At 39.1% G+C, this 15,829-nt stretch overlaps 1 protein-coding gene and 1 non-coding gene across 2 annotated transcripts; both read right to left on the reverse strand.

Moving 5' to 3' along the window:
- Positions 1 to 735: 735 nt before the first annotated feature.
- On the reverse strand, positions 736 to 1,677 carry LOC101550544 (olfactory receptor 5B2-like). Its single transcript, XM_004620469.2, has one exon. It carries the CDS (start codon positions 1,672 to 1,674, stop codon positions 736 to 738), a length of 939 nt encoding a protein of 312 aa, XP_004620526.2. The 5' UTR covers positions 1,675 to 1,677.
- A 4,323-nt stretch (positions 1,678 to 6,000) lies between these two features.
- LOC129406319 (small nucleolar RNA SNORA68) lies at positions 6,001 to 6,133 on the reverse strand. The gene has a single exon (XR_008630928.1). It is a non-coding gene; the product is annotated as a small nucleolar RNA SNORA68 (small nucleolar RNA).
- Between the last annotated feature and the right edge of the window lie 9,696 nt (positions 6,134 to 15,829).

Below are 15,829 nucleotides of genomic sequence, written 5' to 3' on the forward strand. Positions count from 1 at the left end.
TTTGATATATTGGCTTCAAATTGATTTTAACTTTATTTTAACTTTATTTTGATATGTTGGCTTCAACTTTATTATTTTAAACTAACCATATTCCATTTTCCTTTGATAAATTTTCTGATTCAATGTGCTGCCTTTGTACATTAACTTATTTTTTTTTTACCATGCAGGTTTTCATGATCATGTGGTAAAGAAAGCAAAAGTGGGATAAACAAATAATCAAGTATTGTAAGTTTGCCAAGCAGGTTCTAAAATTTCTAGTGTTTCCCCTTAGCCATTTTCATATAGACATTTAATTTCTGAATATACTTTTCATTTAGAAGACAATAGATTTTTTAAGATAAAAGGAGCAATTAGAATGCAAATCTTAATACACTTCAGAAGTTTAAATACAGTGTTGGGCTAATGAAATGATGGTCTGGGAAAGACTGAAGGGAATCAAACCAGGTTTTGTGTATACTACCATATCAAAGGACTGGAGCGATAGCACAGCAGGTAGGGCATTTGCTTTGCACACGGCCGACCCGGGTTCTATTCCTCTACCCCTCTCAGAGAGCCTGGCAAGCTACCTAGAGTATCTCGCCCACACGGCAGAGTCTGGCAAGCTACCCATGGCGTATTTGATATGCCAAAAACAGTAACAAGTCTTACAATGGAGACGTTACTGGTGCCCGATTGAGCAAATCGATGAGCAACAGGATGACAGTGATACAGTGATATAGTCATGCCATATCAAAATCACAGTCCCATGGAAAACTTGGTCTTCTCAACCATCTTCTTGAAGGCACCTTTTACCTCTTTGTTTCTCAGACTGTAGACCACAGGGTTCAGCATGGGGATGACCATAGTATAAAACACAGAGGCGACTTTGTCTGTGTCCATGGAATGACTGGAGCTGGGCTGTAAGTACATGAAGATGACCGTCCCGTAGAAAATAGAGACAGCTGCAAGGTGGGAAGCACAGGTCGACAAAGCCTTTTGATGTCCCTGAGTCGAGTGCATCTTCAAGATGGTGACAAATATGAAAAAGTAGGAAACGAATATCACCAGAAGAGCAAAAAAGACATTAAAGGTTGACATAAAAACAAGAAGGATTTCACTGAGGTGTTTATCAGAGCAAGAGAGCGCCAAGACAGCTGGGACGTCACAGAAAAAGTGATGAATTACGTTAGATTTGCAGTAAGAGAGACTGAATATGTCCCCGACGTGGAAACATGAATTCAGGAAACCGCAAATGTAGGAGCCTATGGCCAGGCGTGCACACGCGCTTGTTGTCATGGTGGTGGTGTAATGCAGTGGTTTGCACACGGCCGCGTAGCGGTCATAGGCCATGGATGCCAAGAGGTAATTTTCTACAGTTGCAAAGGCTACAAAGAAGAACATCTGAGCAGCGCATGCGTTGTAGGAGATGAGCTTGTCTCCTACAAGCAATCCAGACATGACCTTGGTAGTGACAGCTGAGGAGTAACCGAAGTCGGCCAGGGAAAGGCTACTAAGGAAGAAGTACATAGGTGTGTGGAGACGAGAGTCCAAGAAAATCAACATGATCATGCCCAGATTTCCAACTGCAGTGAAGAGGTAAATGAAAACGAACATTATAAAGAGGGGGATCTGTAGTTCTGGGGCATCAGTTAGCCCTAGCAGGATGAACTGTGTCACTTCTGTCCTGTTGGCCATCAATGCTATTTAGGAATCATGAGATATCCTAAAGCAATGCAAACATAAAGGAAAATATGACAAAAGAGATATCATGGTGAAATTAAAGTGCATATAAACACTTGGCAATACTTTCTTTAACAATTTCTGCTTTATGATCATCCTTATCTAACAGTGATACACATAAACATGTATACTATGTTCAAATTTATTTTAATTTTAGTATTAAGTGCATTTAGGATTGGAAAATTGTATAACTTTGTGATATTCTATAATTACATCGGTTGTATGAAGAGGTTTCAAAACTTTTGTGTGATCTTAGCTATATCATTAACTGCATATTTAAATTTGCTAGTAATAATAAAGTTGAGATTTGAGGGAAAGGTTAGCTGCAATTTAATCTTGCTCATTCATTTCCCTTATTGTTGAGAGACTTATCATTTTGCAGATCTTTTGTCACCTTGGACTGGAGACCAGCTGATAGCAAGCAAGATGAAATTAGCAACTCTTCAATAGAGGATCAATTCTTACTTTTTTATTAGATTTATTCAGGAAGAAGCTAAATTTTTATAAGCATCACTAAACTCCCTATGAATAAAAGTTTTTGTACTCGAGCCTCAATTTATTTCTAGAAAGATGCCTGAAATATCCTTTTCTGTGCTCAAATAATTCATTGCATATATTTATATATTTCCTGCTGCTTCTGCATGAATAATACCTTGCACTCATACTTTAAACTGAATATAGTGACTTACCTTGCTCCTTGAAGAGAAGTGATAGTCAATCCTGAAGAATGAATGGTAAGTTAGAAATTGAGGTATTAAATATTTGCATAGATAATTGTAGAAAAGCTACACTTGAGGGAGTGGTCAAAATGTTCCAAATTCTCTTGGATAGGAAAAACCAAGAAAAACACAAAGGTTAGATGCCTGGACTTAAGTGCTAAAATCCACCATTAATTCTTACTATGCCCTTGGAAGAGTTGCTTACCTCTTCCTAATTTGCAAACTAAACATAGAAAGGTATTTGTCTCACATAATTTATATGTTTGTTTCCTAATTAGCCATGAAATTATTTTGAGAAACAATTTTAAAGTCTCTCCATATCATTTTTATCTGTGACTGCATTCCCTGGACATGGTTGCAGTCTCAGAGTATTTGCCCAGGTATGGAGGATGCTTGTTTCAGCATTTAAAAGACTACATGAGCGTTCAATCTTATATAAAGTCCTGCTAAAGTAGCGTCATTATAGAAGGTGGTAGATATTTCGTAAGCCAATGCAAGGGAACCAAGTATAAACTCCAGGGGTATGATTCTCTCAGGAGATGCCATTCCCCGGGAGATCATCCGCTGCAACTTATCCCACTTTCTAATATTGTTCCTTAATTTCCTATGGGGGTCATGTGACTATCACTGGGTTAGCATGAATATCTGAGCATTATTTTTATTTATAAATGTATAATTTACTAACAGCAAAACCCATACTTTTGTGAATTTAGCCACTTCTTTGTGTAATACAGGCAATTACTGACAAAGCTATAAACCACTGCCATCACATAAATAAAACCCACGGATTCTTTGCAGCCAACTCCTTCTCACACCTGTTGACCTACTACCCTTGGATATCACTTAATGAGTGCGTGTATATAATGTTTTTTCACAAGTGTCTCTAACTGGAATTATAGAATTTGTAGTCCTTGAGTGTTGCTTCTTTCACTTAGCATAATGCATTGAAGATCCAGCAACACTGGTGATGAGAGAGTCAAGTCTCTCAATAGTACTCTCAAAACCCACAGCTTTTTTTGGGTTTTGAGAGTACTATTCCATTTTCTAGATATTACAGATTGCTTGTCTATTCCTCAGTTCACGGGGCCATTGTGTGGGTTCCAATGTTTGGTGCCTACAAAAAGACTCTCGTTGATGGAGAGAGATATAAGCGTATGTGTGTGTGTGTGTGTGTGTGTATGTGTTTATGTGTGTATAAAATTTCCTATATAATATATATATATCCCATAGTAAATTTAAAGCAAGTAAGTCTTAAGTTCATTTTTAGAAACCGTAATTATTACTTTTCTCCCCTCCCACATTTTATGTGAAGTTTGTGAAGTTTCTTACTATTTCCAAGTGAGGTTTCCTTGCCTTTTCTAGAAAGCCATTGAATTTTATGCAAAACTGATTTTGTTGCCATGAAATGTTATTTATGGAAAGTTTTGTGTCACTCCTGCTACTTTGAGTATAGAGTATTATATAGCTTATAGAATATTCAGTATAGGATATAGAGTACATTTAAGTATAGAGTATTCTAAGGCTGTATAGAATCTTCTTGGTTGGAGGTCTTTTTCTTTGTCTTTTTTGTTCCCTTTTTACTTTATTTATTTATTTATTTATTGTTTTTTAATGAATCACCATGAGGTACAGTTACAGACTTACAAACTTCCGTGCTTACATTTCATATGTTTCAGTCATACAATGATTGAGTACCCATCCCTCCACTAGTGCCGTTCTCCACCAACAATGTTCCCAGTATCCTTCCCACTCCCCCTCTACTTCCTCCCCACCCACCCACCCCCGCCCATGGCAGGTGCATTCCCTTTTACTCTCTCTCTCTCCTTTAGGGTGTTGTGGTTCAATGCAAGTATTGAATGGCCATCATGTTTGGTCTATAGTCTACTTTTGGCACGCATCTTGGAGGTCTTTTTCATTCAACATCTTGGCTATATAATACCATTACCTTCTCACTTAAAGGGTTCGATTTGATGGCTCTGCTGTGAGACTTTTTTTAAAAAAACCTTTTTTATTGCATCACTGCGAAATAGATGATTACAAAACTCTTCATGATTGACTTCAGTCATACAATATTCCAACACCCATCCCTCCACCAGTGTACATTTTCAGCACCAGTGTCCCCAAGTCCCTCCCCTCATCCCCCACCTCACACCCACTGCCTGTCTCTATGGAAAGCACTTCCCCCCAGCCTCTCTCTCTTTCTCTCTAGCGTAGGAGTACTTCTAGTTATTCAGCCACTGATTAAGTTGATTTAATTGAGCATGACCTCTACTGCTGTGAGACTTATAGAGTTAGTATGTTATTCTTCATCAGATATTCTTTCTTTCTTCTTTCTTTCTTTCCTCTTTCTTCCTTCTCATTAACTAAGAACATAAGCTCTTGGTACAATACTAATAAATTGCCCTAATTTGGATAGTGATTATCTCCATGTCGGTGGTTACCATTACGAGGTCCCAGGATGAATTTGAAGAGTAGTAGGTGCACCTTTAATTTGCCTTTTCTCATACAAAGGATTACTTCAAATTCTCTGTGCCCTTCAGTATTTTTTATTATATACTATTTATTTCACATGAGAATTTTGAAACTTTCAATCTATCTTGCTTACTTCGCCCTCTGATTCATAGTTGAAAGAACTTCCTCTGAAACTCATTCTGGTTCATTTCATATTCACTCCATAACTGAATCAAATAGCTAAAGAACTGAAAGCCATGATCCAGGGGCTTAATTCTAGCCTGTAGCTCTGTTCTTAGTAAGCTCCATGTTTTTATTTTTTAATTATTAATTTGAATTTGTAGCCTTTGGCAGGATACCATTCTCTAGTAAACACTTTTCTCTGCACTCATCTTCCTGTGTTACTAGTTTCTAAGGGCATTTGTGTTTACAAATTTATGATATACATGATAAAAATAACCTATAACTTTTTTAAAGTATGTGCTACACTCTCTTAACTGTTCCCTGGTTATATACTCACAGATGTTAAAATGGTACCTGGGAATTGGCTATCATTTCACAAGTGATATGTCAATTACTACTCAATAAAAATTTAAAACTTGAAAAATAAAACAGAATTTTAATGTTTTCTACTTCCTAAAATTACATGTATAATATGAAGTAAATTCAAAAGTATAGAGGGTATATTTTGAAATGCATACTCTGAGTGACTTTGCCACCTTTTATAGATATCATTAAAGGGTGAGATTGTGGGGCTGGAGTGATAGCATAGCGGGTAGGGTGTTTGCCTTGCACACGGCCGACCCGGGTTCGAATCCCAGCATCCCATATGGTTTCCTGAGCACCGCCAGGAGTAATTCCTGAGTGTAGAACCAGGAGTAACCCCTGTGCATCGCCAGATGTGACCCAAAAAGCAAAAATAAATAAATAAATAAATAAATAAATAAATAAATAAATAAAGGGTGAGATTGTGGATCAAAGAATATTGAAGTAGAGTGAAGACAGCAATGGCCTCATGAGAAGCTTTATGTAATCTAAGGAAATTCCCTTTTGTCTGTTCAATATTTGTATTATTATTTTTTAAATTTTTTATAATATTTATTCACACCAGCCATGTAGAACCTCCAAATTCACCCTGAGGGGCACCACCCAGCCCCCAAAAGGCGACGAGATGCACTTGCTCTCGGCACCACTGTTTAAGCTGCGGCTACAAGAAGCAGCAGCTCTTGGGTTATTTGTATTATTTTTATGCTTATTTCATACATTTGGATAAAAAGATTTTTATTAAAACATTGTGTCATAAAGAAGTAATCAATAAATGATAGGCTATTGATTTATCATGTCTAAATTCTTTATTTTCCTTTCATACTGCATTTTATTGGCTGGAGCGATAGCAGGTAGGGCATTTGCCTTGCACGCAGTCGACCTGGGTTCGATTCCTCTGTCCCTCTGGAAGAGCTCAGCAAGCTACAAGAGTATCCCGCCTGCATGACAGAGCCTGGCTAGCTACCCGTGGTATATTAGATATGCCAAAAACAGTAACAACAAGCCTCACAATGGAAATGTTACTGGTGCCCGCTTGAGCAAATCGATGAACAATGGGATGACAGTGCTACAGTGCTACTACATTTATTGGCTGGAGAGATAATGGGTAGGGCATTTGCCTTGCACAAAGCCGACTTGGGTTCGATTCCTCCATTTCTCTCGAAGAGCCCAGCAAGCTACGAGAGTATCCCACCTGCACGGCAGAGCCTGGCAAGCTACCCATGGGGTGTTCAACATGCCAAAAACAGTAACAACGAGTCTCACAATGGAGATGTTACTGGTGCTCGCTCAAGCAAATCGATGAATAATGGGAGGACAGTGCTACAGTGCAGTGCAATTTTATTGAGGTAGCATAATTTACAAAACTATTAATGATGGTTTCATGTATGCTTTGTTCTAATATACAGTGACATCCAAAGTGCGTGCTTTCATCCATCAGTGCCCCAAAGGCCCCTCCCTTCTATCCCACCTTACCCCATAAACTCAATTCTGTGGATTCAGTTCTGCTGCCCTTGTCATTAGTTGCTCCACTACTGTGTCTTTATGTCTCACTATCAGAGAAAGCATCTCTCTGCATCTGTCCCTTTCCTTCTGACTGACTTCACTCTGCATGATACTCTCTTGTTCAATTAGTAGAGTGGTAAATTGCATGATTTCATTCTTTTTTAGAACTGCACGGTATTCTTTTATGCAGATTCATGACAACCTCTTGATTCATTCATTTAGATTTGGATGTTTAGGTTGTTTTCCATATATTGACTGTTATATAGGCCCTGAGATAAACATAAGTGTCTATATATCCTTTTGAATATAGAATATTTTGTGTTTTGGTTATAAATGCCAAAAAGTGGCATTGCTGTGTCACATAGGAGTCCTGTTCTTATTTTTTCAAGAAATCTCCATGTTGCTATAGAGATTGAAACAGTTCTCATGAGCAGCAGAATGAATGAGGGTTCTTTTATCACCACATCCCGGTCAACAGTTTTTTTCCAGATATCTTTAAATATGCCATTCTTACTGGTGTGAGATTATATCTTATTGTTATTTTGCTCTTCATTTTCCTAATAATAATAAGTTGTGATGAGCACTTCTCATATGCCTACTATCAATCTCTATATCTTCCTTGGGGAAGCATCTGCTTATATATCCTCATTTTGGGTGAAGTTATTGGAATTTTTTGGTTTTGAATTTTCTGAGTGCTTTATAAATCTTATATATTAGCCTTTTATATGATGTAGTATGTGCAAATATTTTCTCCCACTCAGTAACATGTCTTTTCATTTTAGCGTGACTTTCCTTAACCCTGCAAAAACTTTTTAACTTGATGTAGCTCTGTTTGTTATTTTTGCTTTGGCTTTCTTTGTTTTTCTGGTCAGGTCACTAAAGAACTCACTAAATGGTCAGTTCATCGTTTTCCAGAAAACTCTGCCTATGTTTTCTTCAATATATTTTATGGATTCCGGTCTAATATTTCAGTGTTTAATCGGCTTTGCGTTAGGAATTGTTGATATAAATTTACCTTGGAATGGGTCTGATTGAGACAGGAGAAAATAGAGAACAGAATCAAATTATTATTTGCTCAAGTATCATCTGTCTTTTGTTTTAACCCTTCCTCTTTAGTTACATAGCATGCTGTCTTGTTAAAGATCACTGAACTCCCGAAGAAAAAAATCATGTTTTATAATAGAGCTCTGTACTATTTAAGAAAAATGTTGGTAACATTCTTTTGGGAGCTTAGTAACTCAGCATCAGCTTTGCCATCGCCTTTTCATGTAAGTATCCTGAAAATGTATATGGAATATTTAAATTTTTTTGAAAAAGTGCTTAAAATCATAAATTAATATTCATCAGCCCAAAACTCTTTGAGGAAGAAAGTATAAAGAAGTTCTTTTCTAAGCACTAGCCAAAGATGTCCATCAAATTACAACTAACCTTGGGGCTGGAGCAATAGCAGAGCGAATATAGAGTGGACAGGGTGCTTTCCTTGCAAGTGTCAACCCAAGTTTGAGCCTCGGCACCCCATGTGGTCTTCCAAGTCCCACCAGGAGTGATCCTTCAGCGTAGAGTTAGGAGGAAGCCCTGATCACTGCAGGGTATGCTACACACACACACACACACACACACACACACACACACACACACACACACACACACACACACACAATCTACCACTTACCACTAACCCGAACTAGAGCGATAGAGCAGCAGGTAGGGCTTTTGCCTTGCATGCAGCCGACCTGGGTTCAATTCCTCCATCCCTCTTGGAGAGCCTGGCAAGCTACCAAGAGTATCCCTCCTGCATGACAGAGCCTGGCAAGCTACCCGTGGCGTATTCGATATGCCAAAAACAGTAACAACAAGTCTCACAATGGAGACATTACTGGTGCCCGCTCAAACAAATCAATGAACAATGGGATGACAGTGCTACAGTGCTACCACTAACCTTTGCTAAATGTTCTTTATTTAAGAGATTGACATATTATCACAAACACATGGACATAACTGCAGACTTGTGGCTGCAAATAGCAAATTAAAAATATTTGAAACAAGTTATTAAAAAATTATAAAAGCTGCATTCAATGTTATTTTGTATGTTGGAGGTTTTCCCGTGTCGATGGGTTGCAGACACAGAGACAACCCTTAGTTTGAAAGGATGTCAGCATATGTTTTAATTACTATGGATCAGAGTAGTAAACAAATTACCAGAAGGACTCAGTACATAGTCTCTCCCTTATAAACTATGTCAAATAATCCCTTTGGGATTTTAGAAAATAAAGAAAGGAAACTAGGGGGATTTGAAAGGCATGGATCTCCAGAGTATCAGTTTCCCGAAGATTAATGGCAGGTCCCTTAGTTCACCTTCTAAGGAAGAAGCAAGTAACTATGAAAGCGTTATCTGGTTGTTGGGTGAGCACAATATTTGTTGTCTCTCGACAAATGTTCTACTAGATTAGGTATTGTTTGTTCATCTATTCAATTAACTTTTCTCCAGTGAAGTTAAATAGTTTTATTTAGAAAATATTAGAAAGAAGAGAGGGAACAGAGAGCCCCATGAAACAAAACAAAGGAATTGTACACCCCAATTTAGGATTCAGACAACTCCAAAATAAAATGTGTCTCATTTATTTATTAATTTTTTGGTGCATTTTAGTGTTCAGTTCTGAGTATGAACAAATTTACATAATCATGTGTTCTTGACACCATCAAAATTATTTATTTATTTTAATTGTGGAATTTATTTATTTATGATTTTTATACATTTTATTTTCATAAAGTAGTTCTCAATGGTTCATTACAGATAATATTCAAACACTCACCCAACCAGTAAGCATCTTCCCACCATAATAAGAGAATACAAGCAAGAATGTTAAAACCAAGCACATGTGTGCTGCTTTAGGTACATCGGTGGGTTAGAGTATAAGAGCTCCAGGAAAAACTGCGTCAGCTCTCTTCTGGGAGCTTTCTCTTATAGTCACTGGATCTTGACTGCTGATGAGATTACATGGCACCAGGGGCAGTTTGTGGGTTTGACTGCCAAGCTACCTGATGGGGGGATCTGGGTGGAGGAGGCCCAGTCCCAATCCAAGCAGGCTTGGAAAACTCAGCCACGGGTTCCTGCATACCTGAGTTCCTCTGTCGGTTCCTTCATGGGTGAAGCTCAGCCGAGTGTGTGGAGAGGGGCCTTGAGCATGGCTGTGACTGGGTTCTGGAGGTTTTCAGCTGCTGGGGCTCTGCTTGGGGCAGGGAGGGAAACTCAACCTTTCCTCTCCTAGTGGGCCCCGGTGAAGACAGCCTGGTGCGGAGGCGGGAGATTCTGTGTCGCTTTCTTCTGGGAGCTTTGTTTTATAGTCTCTAGATCTTGGAGGTTGGTGAGATTACATGGCACCAGGGGCAGTTTGTGGGGGTGACTGCCAATCTCCTGGAAAATGAGGAATCTGGGTGGAGGAGACCCAGTCCCAATTCGAGCAGGCTTGGAGATCTCAGCCATGGGTCCCGCTTACTGGCTTCCTCTGTCAGTTCCTTCATGCATGAGGCTTGTCCGAGCGTGTGGAAAGTCGCCTTGAGAATGGCTGTGGCTGGTTCTGGAGGTTTTCGGCTGCTGGAGAGAGAAAGTCAGCTGAGGCAGGAGATTCTGCCCATCAAAAAATTTTTAAATGTCACTTATCCCTCAGTTGCCCCATGTTCTTTATAGTGAAACACAACTGCCACTCTAAGGCCTTAGAAATACATTTTATCACTATGAAAGTCTTAGTAATAAAAATCTTATTAGTAAAATCATATAATATTTACTCTTATAAATCTAATTTATTTCATTTAACATAATTCACATATGAATCTCATCCATTTACAGCATATATCATTAGTTTTCACCTCTGTATTCTTAAGTCACTGACTCTGTCATTGTCATCCCGTTGTTCATCGATTTGCTCGTCTGGGCGCCAGTAACATCTCCATTGGTCATAGCCCTGAGATTTTTTTTTTTTTTTTTTGCTTTTTAGGTCACACCCAGCGATGCTCAGGGGTTACTCCTGGCTTTGCACTCAGGAATTACTCCTGGCGGTGCTTGAGGGACCATATGGGATGCCCGGGATCTAACCCGGGTCGGCCGCGTGCAAGGCAAATGCCCTACCCGCTGTGCCATCACTCCGGCCCCCAGCCCTGAGATTTAAGCAGCCTCTCTTTACTCGTCCTTCCCAACTGTGACTCATTGGAGGCTCTTTCAGGGTCAGGGGAATGAGATCCTTCATTGTTTTGGTTCCACGCAGGAAGAAACCGACAGAGGAAGCCAAGAATGCGGGAACCATGGCTGAGATCTCTAAGCCTGCTTGGATTGGGACTGGGCCTACTCCTATTTTTGGTATATCGAATATGCTACGGGGAGCTTGTCAGGTTCTCTGAGAGAGAGAACTGGATAATAAGAGGTCATGCAGCCAAGTCTCTGGATCTTGGCCATTGATGGGATTACACGGAGCTGGGGGCAGTTTGTGGGTGACTAGTTACTGAAAAATGGGAGGATCTGGGAGGAGGAGGCCCAGTCCCAATCCGAGTAGGCTTGGAAATCTTAGCCCCGGGTCCCACACACCTGGGTTTCTCTGCCAGTTCGTTCATGCATGAGGCTCATCTGAAAGAGTGGAGAGGGGCCTTGAGCATGGGCACCACGAGGCATCCAGTGTGGTAACACAACCCATCCCGGAGAAGCCAGTGGGAGCCCCAAGGAGAGTTCTCTTTTCTTTGTGAAGGACAGGGTGCCCTGGAATGGGTTCGCCCCAAGAGAGGCCTTGAAAAGCATTGAGGTAAAAAAAATTCTTAAGTAATATTCCATAATGTCAAAATGTGATTATTTTAAAATAAGATAGCTCTATATATAGTTGATTATGGTGAAGGGACCAGAGACAGAATACAGCAGGCAGGGAGAGCATTTGCCTTGCCTTGGTTCAATCCCTGGCACCACACATGGTAAGGGATGATCCCTGAGCACAGAGGCAAGAGTAAGCCCTGAGCACTCTCAAAAATGATGGAGTTATATTTGTAGGACAGGCCTTAAATTTAATTACTTAATGTTCCTATGAAGGACATTAAGGGACAAAATTTGGGGCCAGAGAGATAGAGCAGAAAGTAGAGCAATTACCATGCACGCAGCCCACCAGGATTCAATCTTGAGCATCCCATACAATCCCCAGTGCACGACCAGGAATAAATTTCTTAATAGAAGTAATAATTTCTGACAAGGAGCAGAGCCAGGAGTAATCCCTGAGCATTGTCAGATGTAGACCAAAAACCAAAAAAAGGAAGATGAAGAAGAAAATTTGGACATATATAGGCAGAAAGGAAGACTGTAATATGATAATAGAGACTAAAAGAATTTAACAGAAGTCAAAAAATGTGCAAAATTATGGGGACAATAGCATAAAATTAACATTGAAAATATTTCTTTCACACAATCCCAAGAAATCAAAAGAATCAAAATGTTAAGACCTTTATCTCAGATGTCTAACCCCAAGAAATATGTGACAATTTATTTTGTTGAAAATCCACCAAGGTTTTTGCTACCTTTCTTATGGTAATTCTAGGAAATTAATGCAGGTAACGCTAAGAATGTACCACAATGTACCCCTAACACATATAAATATGTACAGTATTGCATACTAATAACTAAAAAAAAAACCTGAAAATTTAAAAGTTCTCAGATGTTCTATTGCTAAAAGAAAGAATCCAAACTCGAATGGCTACCATACACTGGGATTCTATCAACATAACATTCAGGGAAAGCAGAACTATATGGATAAAAACAATTAGGTGATTGTCAGAGGTAGTGGGTAGAAAAAGCAGTTAGGGTTCTTTTTCAGATGACAGAATTTCCAGTCAGATGATTAGGAAAGTGGTTAGTTAGCCACATAAATTCAACTGAAATCATAAATATACACTAAATACTTTGCAGATTATTATTTGTAAATTATATTTTGATTATAAAATAAAAATAAAAAGGGGCCAAAGAGTTAGTACAACAGCAGGGCTAGAGTGATAGCACAGCGGGTAGGGCATTTGCCTTGCATGCGGCTGACCTGGGTTCGATTCCTAGCATCCCATATGGTCCCCCAAGCACCACCAGGAGTAATTCCTGAGTGCATGAGCCAGGAGTAACCCCTGTGACCCAAAAACAAACAAACAAAAAATGAGTTAGTACAGCAGGTAAAGCATTTGTCTTGCACGCAACTAACCTGGGTTCTATACATGGCACCAAATGTAGTCCCTCAGATACCTCCAGGAGTAAAAGACAAGCATAGATGAGCGGGGCACAAAACCAAAATCTAAAATAGGGTGGAAAAGAAAAAGAAATAACAAGCAACATAAAAACATGTGCACCCTCAACATAGCTAGCCAATTCCCCAGGCAATTTAATTGCTTCCTCTCAAAGAACTTGGATGTCCCCATGAGACATACCCAGGGACTTCTGTAACATCCAATTCCCATGTGTTTACTTCTCTTAATATGATGTCATTTGAGAGGGAATACACTGTGTGCTGAGACCCTCTGGTCATAAATTATTCATCTGACAACTAATTGCCATTATTTGATGAATGATCTTCCCCTGACCCCCACTCACCCGAACCAAAAAACTAGGGTTGGTGCAGGACCTACAGTCATAGCCATGGAAAACACCTCAAAATGAAGATGATAGTGCTTGCTGCAAATTACAAACCCTGGTAAGGTATTTTTTAGACATTCCCTTAGTTTTTATTTACAGGCATAATTTTGTGAATTATGTGGGAGATGCCATTTTATTCTTAATTTTACAAAGAAGGAGAAGACAGGTGACCTCAGTCAAAAGCGTAGGAGAATTACTAGAGAATTCAGGACTTACGTCCAGATTTCTAACTGAATATATTGGGTTCCTTTTTATATTTTTCTCTTGCCTTAACAGACCTTGGAATCTTTGAGCAGTATCTGATAGTGAATATTTCAAAGATCATATATGCAATATTTGTGGCTGAGTGCTTCCAGAATGACTGTTTTGAATTGACTAATCCTTTATTTTTAACTGCATGAAGGTAAGTTTCTACATTCCATGTATATTTTTAGTGAGGAGTTTAATTCATGCAAAATCCAGGAGGTCGTGGTTCCTAGTACGAGTTATTTGAGCACAGAAATTAATATCTTGAACATTACTTCCTAGAACAGTGAGTTCAAACAGAAAGATAAATGTCAAAACTTTCATTAATAGACTGTTTAGTGACATGTATAGAAAGGAGTCATGATGTTTTCCTTTAAACAAAAATGACTAGGAAACGTTCTTATTAAATAAATTTAATTTCCATTATGTTTGCTATAATCAGTACTCTCTTTGGAGGGTAAAGTAACAATAGAAGAGAGAAGAATACTCTTTCTTTAAACTATAAAGTTGTAATAATCTCATACTCTGTAGTAATCTTTTCTCCATAATCTCATCCTTATCACTACTAGCATATTAACAAAATGCTGCTGGTGAGGTGACTAAAGTTACAAGCTCTTATTCACAACTGGATTTGAATCTTGGATATCAATCTTCTTCATACTAGGTTTGCTTTGAAGACACAGCTTCTCATAGTCTAAGTCCAGAATAGTAACTTAAAACCCCAGCTACCTGCGATTGAACTATCTGATATTAGTGATGCATCAAAAGGTCTTTAGGAGATTTTAAAAAAAAAACAGGATGCATCAAAAGGCCATTTTTGGGAATATAAAAATAGCATCACTGTATCACTGTATCACTGTCATCCCGTTGCTCATCAATTTGCTTGAATGGGCACCAGTAACATATCCATTATGAGACTTGCTGTTACTGGTTTTGGCATACCAGATATGCCATGGGAGCTTACCAGGCTCTGCCATGCGGGCCAGATAAACTCGGTAGCTTGCCGGGCTCTCTGAGAGGGGTGGAGGTATCGAACCCAGGTTGGCTGCAAGTAGGAAATAAATACTTAAGAACAGCAGAAGCAAAGATTAGTAAGAATTTTTTTGAGTAAGATGCTATTTTTTCAATGTAAATTTATAAAAAGTATTTTGCAGTATTGTTAATTTTTGTGATTTTTATGTGCAGTTGCCACACTTTGCCACACCAAAGTGCCCAAGATCCCCCACTATTGTCTTTATGTTACTTTTAAACCAGCTTCCTTTCTTTCTTTTTTTTTTATATTTGTTTATTTTATTGGATCACCCTATGGAAAGTTACAAAGCTTTCAGGCTTATGTCTCAGTTATACAATGCTCGAACACCCGTCCCTTCACCAGTGCACATACTCCACCACCAAAAACCCCAGTATTCCTCCCAACCCCCACCCTCCCACCCCCGCCTGCGTAGCTGATAAATTTTACTTCGCTTTCTCTTTACCTTGATTACATATCATATTTCAACACAAAACTCACTATTGTTGTTTGAGTTTCCCCCAAAAAAAACAGATCTGCTGGAAAGGAAGCATTTGATAACTAGTTTTCCATTACTGAGAATGAAGAGATATGAACCGCTACAGCGGCCACACGGTTTGAGATTTCTGTATTTTAGTATTTTAGTAACTAAGTCCAGGGAGATTTATGTTAGAAATTGCATAATTTCCCTTCCTGGGGCAGCATGGGGCTATGGCCTAGTTCACAGTCTAGAGACATCTCTGCGAGCAGCTGCTGGTACCAAAAGTAGTCTAGCTGGCCTCCGGATCGTGGTCGATCAGCCACAGAGCGGCCACACAAATGTGTGGTCACCCAGGTCGCATCTCGGCAGAGAGAGCACCGGTATCGTCCTGTCCCAAGATCACGCATGCGTCCAACTTCCTTTCTTTCTTTTATTTTATTTTATTTTTTACTTTTTTATTAATGAATCACCGTGAGGGTACAGATACAGATTTACACATTTTCGTGTTTGTG

The sequence above is a fragment of the Sorex araneus genome, chromosome 6 (assembly GCF_027595985.1).
Source record: "Sorex araneus isolate mSorAra2 chromosome 6, mSorAra2.pri, whole genome shotgun sequence".
Taxonomy (NCBI): Eukaryota; Metazoa; Chordata; class Mammalia; order Eulipotyphla; family Soricidae; genus Sorex; species Sorex araneus.

What these genes read in the sequence shown, in the direction of transcription:
- LOC101550544 (XM_004620469.2), bottom strand. Translation starts at nt 1,674, where the DNA reads ATGGCCAACAGGACAGAAGTGACACAGTTCATCCTGCTAGGGCTAACT.